An 11,306-nucleotide genomic window follows, 5' to 3' on the forward strand; every position below is an offset into this window, starting at 1 on the left:
GCCACTCCTGAAATCTATTCAGCCAATTGAGTCGAGGCTTTGCTGTGCAATATCTACTGTATTTTATATCTATTTGAATCCGTCCTGAACTTTTATCTTTCCCGACCTTTTCGCCAAAAATCAATTGAGTGTTTGTTTTTCTGCGAGGTTGCATAGGGATTTGTTTTGATAGACTGTTTTGCTGGAGCTTGCTTTGGAACATCCAGTGGGCCATTCCGTGCCAATGAACATAGTGCTGCTCTACGCTTATATGGGGCTTAGGGGTGCAGCATCTTCCATTTATTTAAAGTTCACCCCTGGAGAGAAGGAAGAGGGAGGCTTGCAAATTTTATTTTGAAATGCTGCTTTATTTTCAACTGGATGGCAGGTTGCACAGAACTGCGGTTGAACTGTGTGTGTGTGGTTATGAGACTGAGGTCCATAAGGTTAGCAATTAATGGATTCTCATAGATGGTATGTCTTTCAGGAACCAGAGGAATGAAATATCTCCCATCTATTAGTGAATGCCTTTTGAGTTAGTTGAATCCTCCTGCCTCCCAAGATCGGCATTAGGAGGGAACACACTCCTGCATGATTTTTTCTTTTTTTTCCCGACATTAGGCTTTCCCAAGTCTGAACATGAAAGCAGCCAGTGCATAATGTATTCCTCCTCTCTCTGAGGAGCTCTATCCACTAACAGGCACCGACTGATTTTTCCCTGCTAACATTTCTTTCATACACTATTCTAGGGAATTTATTCTGTGTCTTGTCTCTTCCACACTCAAAGGCCATTAGCACTGCAATCTGGCTCTGACTCCTCCAACCTCACGTCACCTATCACACTCTGTGTGTGTGCGTGTGTGTGTGTTTGTGCGCGGAACTTTGTCTGTCACATACATGCGCACACGCTCATACACTCACACACACACACACACACACACATCTGATGCCACAGCAGTGTGGCAAAGTGGATGGTCCTCTGACCATTAGGCAGCAAAGGCAAAAACAACCCAGAGTGTTTGCATTCTTTTGGTGTGTTTGGTCACTGTGTCTACTTCTCCGTGTGCGTGTGTGTGTACATCTCCGGGCCTTTGTGATCTGGGCAGGGTGGAAGTGGGTGTTAGGCTAGTGCTTACCCTCCACAAAGCTGTTGGTTTTCTTTTGTACTGGGTCTTTATTCAAAGGCAGAGAAGTGTTTTGATCAGATTTGCATCTTTTGGTGCTTGTGTATGTGTACATATCTCACCCACCCCTGGGTCAAAGGCTACATTTCCTACTGACCCCCCCCCCCCCCCCCCCCCCCCATCAATACCTACACAAACAATGTGACACTAGGCTGTTTAATGTTGTGCTATGCGCGTGTGCATATCAGAAGTTCAAAAGGTTGCGCACCATAATTGTTATCACACCCGCCATCCATGCAGTCCACACCCAGTCAGCCTGTTGTTTTCCCTTAGTTACGAGTCCTGTGGGAGCGTTCCCGGTCTGCGTTACCGTCCGTCGGAGCAGACTAGCACGACACGCCCATACATCTCTGCCTGCCGTGCCAGATCCATATTTAGCCATGAAAATTAGGGCTTTGAGCAGCTCTCCCATATGATCCAGCGAGCTGCAGAGTGTCTATGAGAGGGGTGACCTGTTCAAGCAGCCTCCTGCATCACTGTGTGTGTGTGTGTGTGTGTGTGTGTGTGTGTGTGTGTGTGTATTGAGGATGGATGGCTATGCAGGTCTAGTTCTGGTGGAAGGGGCGTTTGCTTCTGGGCAGTTTTTTTTTTTTTTTGCTTGTCGCTGTCTGTTCTGCGCTTGGAGAGAGAAAACCACAGGGGTTCGACTTCAGACCGACTGTAAATGGTTTCCGCCCACACATCGGAAGATGATATGTGTGCATTTTTTCTCTCTCTCTGCTTTTCCTCTTGCTTATACTACTCTCCTTATCTTTGTCTCTATTTTTCTCTTTCTTTCTGTCTCTCTCGCTTGCTCACAAATATTATGTACTCAGAAATCAAGTCTTGCAATCGCCATTTTCTTTTGCGCTATACGTCATCTTAATTTAAATCTGATTTATCTGGTTGTGTGTGTGTGCGTGCGTGTGCGTGCGTGTGTGTGTGTGTGTGTATGTGTGCGTGCGTATGTATGTGTGCGTGCGTGTGTGTGCGACTCCCCTGCTGTTGAGTGTGGTCCTCTTTTTCCCACCCCTACCCCCACGCACTCCCACCCACTCACCCTGTGCTGTTTGGGATAATGAGTCCCTGCCACCACTCCACCCACCCTCTCTCCACCTCCCATCCTCCATCTCTCTCTCTCTCTCTCTCTCTTCTTCCATCGCTGTCTTTCTCTATCTCAGTATCCTTCACTCTCACTCTCTCCTTTCTCTACATATTTCCCCTGCCATCATTTTCTCCTCTTCTTTGCTTGTTATGGTTGTGTATCTTGTTGTGCTCTCGCTTCTTAAAAGGGTTAAGGGTGTCACTGCCACCTACGCACAGATTCAGTACATTCCTCACTGCACGTCTCCACGCAGAGCCGTGCATCTCTCTCTTCCTCCCTCTCTTTCTTTCCTTCTTTCTTTCTCTTTTCTCCTTCTCTCTCTCGCTCTCTCACTCACGATTCCTCGCAACAGATCGTGAATTGCTGCTGCAGAATAATGCCATGCAGTCTAATCTGCAGCAGCACAATGCAGTTAGCTATTGAAGCCTTTCCTCCTCCAGGATCCATTCTCTGCGAGACCCATTAGCCAGATCGTGCTGTGAGCACAGTACGGAGCTGCCTTATGCCTTGAACTGTGACTCCTCAAAGTCACCCGTGCTGCCCCAGTTTTCTTACATACCCGAAGGTGGTGAGTCTGGTCTCTGAGCAGTCTGGTCTCTCTGTTTCTCTGCTGTGAAGATTTAGGCAAATATCATTTCAGTGATCATCCCCCTGCTTTGACTTTAAAAAAAAAAAAAAAAAAAAGTTTTGTCCCAACAGTTTTGATAAGGGAGTCGTTCTTAACACCTAATGAGAGGGCCGGGGTAAAAACGGCAGCAGAATTTGCGAGGATAGGCTTTTTCTAGGTTAATGGACGTGGGGTTGGTGTGGCGTCTGGTGGGGAGGCCCAGTTTCGTGGGCTGGTTGCCGTGGTGAGTGAGAGTGAGGTGAGGGATGGATGGCTGGATGGAGGGACGGAAGGAAGGAAGGAGCGAAGGAGCAGAGTGAAAGAGTGCAAACGGGTGCTCCAGTCTCTTCCTCCCGTACCTGGCCCTGTTAGAACGGGAGCAGGGAGGCTCTTTTCTTAGCCCTGCGTCTCACTCCCAGGGGCCCCTGCTTTTCTCCTGGTCTATTTCTGCGAGCCGCGCGGCATGCTGGGAGATTCATGACACACACACGGGCACGCGCGCGCACACACACGGCTGCCGTTGCCCTTGATTTCTCTGTTTGATTAGGAACCCTGACTGACACAAGCGCGTGCACACACATTAACGCAAACATACAGATACACTTCCCAACAAGGACATACACACATATCCATGAAGACAGGCACACAGAGAGACACCAATGTCGGCAGGCAGAGAAAAAAAGTGTGTGCACTGACACACAGATACAGAGACACACACATATGCATGCACATGTGTACACACACACGTGTACACACACACACACACACACACACACGCACAAACATACTTGCAGGCACACAGAAAAACAAAGATGAATTATTTAACCTGCTGCCACGTTGTAGTCACCTAACCTTTGCGCTGTTCATTCAAAATAGCTGCTCTTGTGTCAGTGATTTTTCAGAAGCAATGGTTTCAGCTCTATCAGAGCAGAAGTTCAGCAGAGCCAGAGAGCTAGTGTGCTTTGGAGTGTGTGTGTGTGTGTGTGTGTGTGTGTGTGTAGTGGAGAGTGGGGTGTGCTTAGCAGCCCTCTCTGTGCTGAAGACATTTAGCCTAGACACTAGCCTCTCTGAGACGCAAAGCAATTGCATTTTCTTCATAATTACTGTTATCATGTTTCTTTCTTTCTCTCTTTCTTTTTTTTCTTTCTTTCTTTCTTTCTTTCTTTCTTTCTTTCTTTCTTTCTTTCTTTCTTTCTTTCATTTACTTTCTCTAATGCCCAAAAATGAAACTTCACTTCCCCCCCTTTTCTCTCTCTCGTTTGGATCTCTGTGTTTCCCTCCCCCTCTGTCTGTCTGTGAGATATGTGTAAGCGCTGAGACGTATCTGCCCTTAGGTCATGTTCTGCCCTACCTCCAGCCTGTTTGGTTTCCACCTCTCAACTCTCCACATGTCTGCATATGGCACTGAAGGCAAACACCGGCCTTCTCTGGGCTTATTTCTATGAGTTAGCAGAGACTGTGGATGCCGGTGTTCCTATTTATACCACACACACACGCATGCACACACACACGCATGCACACACACACGCATGCACACACACGCACACACACACACAGACTTGCATAAACACACACAAATACACAGATACACACATACACGCACACAAACTCGAATAGATTCACACATATGGAAACACAAACACATGCATTCTCATCTTTGCTTTTATTCTGTCAGTGTCTCATTTTCACCAGCGAGTCCTGTTTTCTCATTAGCGGTGGGTAGCCTCCATGACATTCACACATTCCCTCATGTGAGGGTTCCCATCTCGTCTCGTCTCCTCTGTGGACAGGCGTCCCTGAGCCCAGTGCTGTGGGGTGGATGGCGCATTCTCACCTCAACTAATAACGCAGAGCTCCGCAGTGGAAGCCTGGCGGCTGGGACTTAATTGGTGTATTCGCACTGTAGGTCGTCTGTCGAGATGGGACTGCTGATCTCTCTCTCTCTCTCTCTCTCTCTCTCTCTCTCGCTCTCATACTTTGTTGCTTGCTGCACTGCATGCCCCTTTTGCTTTTTTCACACACTTCTTTTTTTCCCATTGCTTCATTCTCTCTGTTTCTCCACTTCTCACACACTATATTCCCTCGCTACCTCCCTCCCTGCCACTACCTCATTTGCCCCCTGCAGGCAGAGGCAGAGTTCCTCCCCTCCTCCTCCACACCTCCTCCTCCCCTGCCACAGTACAGCTCAATACAGCTGGCCTACATGAGCCTGCCATGACGCCAGAACACTGGAGGCTTTACTAGGTCAGTAGGCCGAGGTGCTTGACCTGGCAGGACATCGTGTGTGTGTGTGTGTGTGTGTGTGTGTGTGTGTGTGTGTGTGTGTGTGTGTGTGTGTGTGTGTGTGTTACCTGTAGGTGCACATACAGACATGCATGACTACACAAAATCCCTTTTAAAGTGTGAGCAGTACTTGAATAGGCTGCTTTACTGGTGGCTGGGTCCCCACATCGAGGCACTGAAAGGGATTGAACAGTGTGAGGGATGAGGACACCCTTAGGGATCAGATAGCTCAGTTTTTCACATGGGTCCTCTTGCCTGATTTGTGTCTTATACAAAAAGTTCACAGGAAGGGGCCGATTTCCTGTCTGTTGCACGTTAGCGTGATAATGGGGCAGAGGCTAACACACATACATGTGCGTGCGTTGTAAATGGCTATGCACGCACACACACACACACACACACAGTTATGGAATGGCAAATCGGATAAGAGCAAGGTTTCACACAGTAGTCCCTGCTCACCACTGCAATGCATTGTGGGACCTGAGGCAAGGTCATCACTAGCAGGATGATGTCATCCCCTCTCTCGTTCTCGTTCTCTCTCTCTCTCTCCCCCAACCCACACAGGAGAATTCCTCTCACCTCCTCAGTAGGCCTATGGCACTCTGGTTCTGCGTGGTTCTCTCACACAACGCCCTCCATTTTGTGTGGCGATGTGGGCGCTGCTGCTGCCTTTAACAGCGCACTCCTTTGGCAGCTACACAGGCATTCTGCTGCTGCCATGACAACCCGCAGCAATTCACATTTGACCTTCATTGGTGATTCACTCACTCACTCTCACTCTCTTCCCTTTTCTCCCTTGTCTGTCTTTCTGTCATTCGCGTCTTCTAAGTCAGTCTCTCAGTCTCTTGTCCTGTTTCTCTTTCTTTCTCTCTCCCCATCTCGCTCTCTCTTTCTTTGTGTTTTCTCCCTATCTTTCTCTTTACTGGTGTCTCTTCCTCGTTCCAGACTGGTTGGTCCTGTTGACTGCCATTCATGAATTTCTTTCATGTGTTCGGACACACACACACACACACACACACACACACACACACACACACACACACCTCCCTCATGCACTAACTCACTCACACTCTCTCTCTCACACACACACACGTGCGCGTGCACAGGCATGCATTGCTGCAGGTGATGTCTCACCTGAGTGCTCTGGCAGGTTGATGCAGCTCCATTGTTGTGGATTGTGGATTAGGTTGGCAGGGTGTGGCCGTCATCTGACTCATACCTCAGAGCGAGAGAGTGTGTTTATGTGAGCATGGCTCAAGTCTGAGTGTGCAACATGGTGACATCCAGGAAGAACAGCTGCATTATTTCTCTGTGCTATTTATTGGTTTCTGTATCCACAACAAATCTCCAAGGAGCTTCAATTAAAATAAACAAAAAACAGGCCAGTCTCAAAAATCTAGAGTTTTGATTCAGCCAATGACGTCAGCTGCCTGAAATCTTTTGAAGAGTGAAGGTTAAGGAACTGAAATAAAACAAAAATGAATGAGAACCCCTTTTTTGTCTTCTATATGTTTTGGCTTGAGGAGATTTAGCAGAGCACGGCTCAATGCTGCTAATTGACAGAGCCATTAAGAGCAGGCAACAGAACGTGCTGGCTGCTAAGCCTCCGGGGTTGTGATCAGGGCTGATTAGTTTTAATAGGCTTAGCTGGCCTGCTGAGAGCTGACAGAGAGGGGTGGCCTCATTTTAAGTTCTTGTCTTGTTGTTGTTTTTCCCCCCCCTTTTTCTTCTTTCTTTCCTCCTACCCCTGCGATGGCACCTCTGTAAAGGAATGGGGATAATGTCGGCCTCGTTTTCAAGCCATAAGTCCACGATGTTGCAGCGTTGCAGTACAGTTTGTGGCGTTTTGCTGTTGGTCAGCTAATGCCCGTATGAAAGATACAAAAGAGTCTGCAGTGTTAATATTGCTTAAGCTTCCAAGCACCAGCTGCCCAGGCACCTTAAGTTAAGTTATAGCTGTACCGTTGGCTATGGAACTGCTGCCTCCGACTATGTTATATAATTTCCCTGTTTCTGTCATCATTTCAAATAGAGTATGTGGGCCAATGGAATACTTTCCTCGATTGTGTGTGCATAGCCGTTTACATCGCACGCCTATCAGCAGAAATGCGTACCTGTCAGGGTACCTCTTTAGTAAGACCTCTGGCAGGGGTGCAGGCCTCAGCAGATTCCATAGGCCACCCTAGTAGGAGCGCTCCATTACTGTCTAACTGGCAGAACCTCTGTAGTCTCCAGGATCTAACTGAATGTGCTACCCCTTCATTAGGAATCCCTACGGTCTCATAACATCCTCTATGTGAGGATGGGGGTGAAGGGGGAGCTGAGAGTCAGATCACACAGGTTGCTATTAGCCAATCTGCGTGAAGCGTTGTGTGTGTGTGTCTCTGTCATTATTCTGTGTGCCTCCTTTTCTCCCTCCTCTGTGTCTTCCTTCCTTCCTTCCTTCCTTCCTTCCTCTGCCTCTCTCTGGATCTGCTGCCCCCACCTCACCCCCAACCTGTGTCCTTTGCTCAATCAAGATCTATGTTGTGTTCTTTTTCTTTACAATGCAATGCATATTCAGGAGAGGCATCGTGTAGGTATACCCCAAAGCTAAAAAAAAAACGCCATGACATTCTCTGGTTGCATGGCTCCCCTTTTTGTTTCATCTTACCATTTTCATTTTTTTTTTTTTTCTTGTTCTGACCATTCTTTTCTTTTAGTTTTTGAAGTTTTAAAACAAACAAAAAAATTATTTCTGTCTTCAGTTGTCAAATCTGCTTAAAAAAAACGAAAGAAACCAATTGCAAACTGGAACTATAGTAATGTTTGTTAACCTGTCTAACCTAGTTAGTTCTAATTATTTTTTTCCGGTATGATTCCGGTACTTATCCATTTTCCTCTCTTTCACTTTTCTCCCTGGCATTTTGTGTGATGTAACCGTCTGTATCTGTTTTCTTTTTGGTTTAAGGTCTGTCTGTGTTTATCCCTGTCTTTTGTTGACACGCCATGACCTTTCCATCTGGTCTTCTCTTTTGGCCTGTTCCCTGTTTGTGTGTTTGTTTGTTTGTTTGTTTGTTTGTTTGTTTCTTGTGTGTACCTGTGTATTTGTCTTGTCTTGTGTATGTGTGTTCTGCATGGTCCTTCCTGTGCACCGGAATCTCTTCAGAGGCTGTCTGACTCCCTCTCCCTTCCCCTCAATTCTCATCTTCCCTCTCTCCCTCCCTCCCTCTCCCTCACCCTCTTGTCCTTCCTCCACGGGACTGATGTAGGGATGTCTCTCCTCTCTCCTCCAGGGGATGTGCTCTTCCAGATGGCGGAGGTCCACAGACAGATCCAGGTGCAGCTGGAGGAGATGGTAGGTGCTTCCTCTTGCTCCCCTGCTGGGTGATGGATGGGCCGTGTGAGGGCAGGTGTAGGTGAGCGCTCAGGTGGATCAAATTAAAACCCTGACCCAGAGTGTCGGCTACCAGCGGGTGTGTTCAAATCCAGACACCACCGTGTATGCAAATTAAATGAAGTTGAAATTAGTTTGTCGTCTGTGTGTATGTGTGTGTCTGTGTGTGTGTGTGCGTGCGTGTGGCTCTGTGAGTCTCTGTGTGTGTAAATGTAGTGTTTTGGTGGTAAATCAGTAGCTGTACTATACCTCTTTTTCTGTCTCTCCTCAGTTAAAGTCCTTCCATAATGAGTTACTCTCAGAGCTGGAGAAGAAGACGGACCTGGATGCCAGATACCTGACCGTAAGTCTTCTCTTTCACCTTTTCTCTTCTCTTTCACCTTCAGTTTCTCAGCTACCTGCTTCCCCCGCAGCCCTGTACTGCCCGGCTCATCAAAGCACAGGAGATTTACTCAGTAGAAGAAGTCTCATCTGAACACAAACCCAGCCTGGCTGTGTAACCGTGTTCAGTGCCGTCTTCCCTTGCTCTCTGAGGCGTTCAGCCTTCACACACGTATCCAGCTTTGCTCTTTTCATTTGATTGTTTGTTCCCCCATGGCACAGAAGCTGTGAGTATGAGAGTAGCTGAGCAGCTAGATTTTCCCAAACATCCATTAGTCCTTGCACACTGTGTGATTGGCAGCTTGGCTCACACATTTTAACACGCTTTTTCAACTGAGCTCCCCGAAGCCCTCCTTCCCATCGTCATCCTTAATGTGCTGCAGAGACAAGCACCTGGAAATGGAAGTAAACTGACGTTAAAATACACAAGGGGGAACCATACACTTTCACGCGCAGACCGAAGAGAGCGCAGCGCCACCAGGCTATGAGAGTGAAGGGTATTGAGGAGCATACATGGCAGTTATATCTCTAAAGTGAGTGGGCTGCCATAGAGCTGCATAGCTTGGTCTCAAAAGATGGAAGAGAGTGGTGCTGGTGACTGGGTGACTGGGTGATCACTAAAGCAAGCTCCGGGTGTCCTTCAGGGCACAGCACTAAGAGCACAGTAATGGAGTCAGTCTTTGTAAGGAATTGATTATGTGCTGATGAGAGGTTTTTAATGATTTGTTTTCTCTTATTCTCTTCATGATTTTGCCATGTCCTCAGAATGGTAAGGGAAATATGCCCTGTAAAAACCATCAGGAAACGGATCTGAAGTTATAACATGAAATTGCATTGTGGCTGCTCCTCAGCAGAGCCCCCCCCCCAGGCACAGTTACATTTTGCCAACGCTCTAAAGTTAAATTGCTTCGCATTTAAAATGAATGAATTCCCCTGAAAAATCACTCCGGTTATGAGCGCCAATCGTCTTTACTGTGTGTGCTCTGAATTATTAATCCGTCAGTCATTTTGCAAGAACAAAAGAACAAAAGACGGATGAATAGACGGAGACATTTTAGCACAACCGACTCTTAACATAGGGGCCTTTTCCAAAGCGTGCCTCCTCAGACCGGCTGACACTGAGCACACTTGGTCCAGGGCTCTGGATGCTGTTCTCGATCGCTCACAGTCCCGACTCACAAGCCTCGCCTTGCAAAGCGTTCTGCTCGGACAGGCCAAGCTGCTCGTACGTACGCTCGTGTTCGACTCTTAAGTTGCAGCTCATCGGACGTTAGACAGAGACTGAGGCTGCCCGCTAATAGTTGGTGGCTTTTAAAGCTTCCAAAAGCGGCACACGTTTAAAACCTGTGCTTGTGGTCTCAGACAATGTGAATAGCAGGTGCACTGTGTGAGCGGGAAATCGCCATCCCATCCACCAGCCCACCCCCTTCATCTCTGCTCTTTGCCCACCTTGGTCCTGCGTGGCTTGTAGTGTCACAGCCTTCGTATGCTTCAGATCCTTGCGGATGCCCTTTAGCGCTCCTTTCCACACGCTCCAGAGTGGGCTGTTGTTCGCTCCACCTCGGGGGTTAATTATGATGTGGTAATTGGGTCCTTAAGGTAGATCCGTTAAGTCGCACAGAAATGCAGAGGCTTAACATGTCTGATTTCTTTCTGCCTGTAAACTGTGCCCCAGATCAAGTTATTACAATTAGGAAATATGCAGATCAAATTTAGCTGGGGTTTGGTTAAGCCCATATGATTAGAATTAATGAATAGAAGCAACAAGCGCCATAGATGGGGATTGAGAGGCTTCTGGGGCCAAATGAAGAAATGTTTGTTCAATATGATCTCAGGTACCAGTCACGGTTTAGCAGATTGTTTTTGAGAAACAATGATTTGCTCCATTTTCCTAAGTTACAAGCATTTCTTCACAAACACTGCATTGTTATATGAGTCAGAGAAGTATCTTTTTGTTTAAAATATTCTGTCTCTCGCTCCGCAGAGCCTCTTAGTTTTTTTTAAGAGAATGAGGTGCTCATCTCAAGTGCATTAATCAGTGTCCCTTTAAAGGTGGAGTGATGTGGTCAGTTGGTCTGTGGTCACTTATTCACTTGTGTCTCTCCAATGGCTTGTAGGCGGCGCTGAAGAAATACCAGATGGAGCACAAGAGCAAAGGCGAGAGTCTGGAGAAGTGTCAGGCTGAGCTGAAGAAGCTCCGCAGGAAGAGCCAGGGCAGCAAGAACCCCTCCAAGTACGGCGAGAAGGAACTCCAGGTAAGTCCCAGTGGGGTCCAATGCTGGAGAGGAACCATTTTAGACTGTTCCTCACAACGTGCTATCACTCACAGCAGATTTCAGATGAATATATACGTTGGATACTGCATTAGATGGGCTCCGATCGAGAGCAGGGAAGGAGCTAAGTATACAGAGC

At 47.4% G+C, this 11,306-nt stretch overlaps 1 protein-coding gene across 1 annotated transcript in view; it reads left to right on the forward strand.

The window, feature by feature from the left end:
• Positions 1-11,306, forward strand: part of LOC308379685 (BAR/IMD domain-containing adapter protein 2-like) — a gene marked incomplete at its 5' end in the record, with an annotated part of 44,957 nt that overhangs the window by 14,797 nt on the left and 18,854 nt on the right. Inside the window, 3 exons of the mRNA XM_080856924.1 lie at positions 8,413-8,474; positions 8,785-8,856; positions 11,012-11,149. Coding sequence (XP_080713050.1) covers positions 8,413-8,474; positions 8,785-8,856; positions 11,012-11,149 — 272 coding nt within the window. The remainder of the gene's footprint in view (positions 1-8,412; positions 8,475-8,784; positions 8,857-11,011; positions 11,150-11,306) is intronic.

This window comes from Sprattus sprattus (genome assembly GCF_963457725.1).
Source record: "Sprattus sprattus genome assembly, chromosome: 18".
Lineage (NCBI taxonomy): Eukaryota > Metazoa > Chordata > Actinopteri > Clupeiformes > Clupeidae > Sprattus > Sprattus sprattus.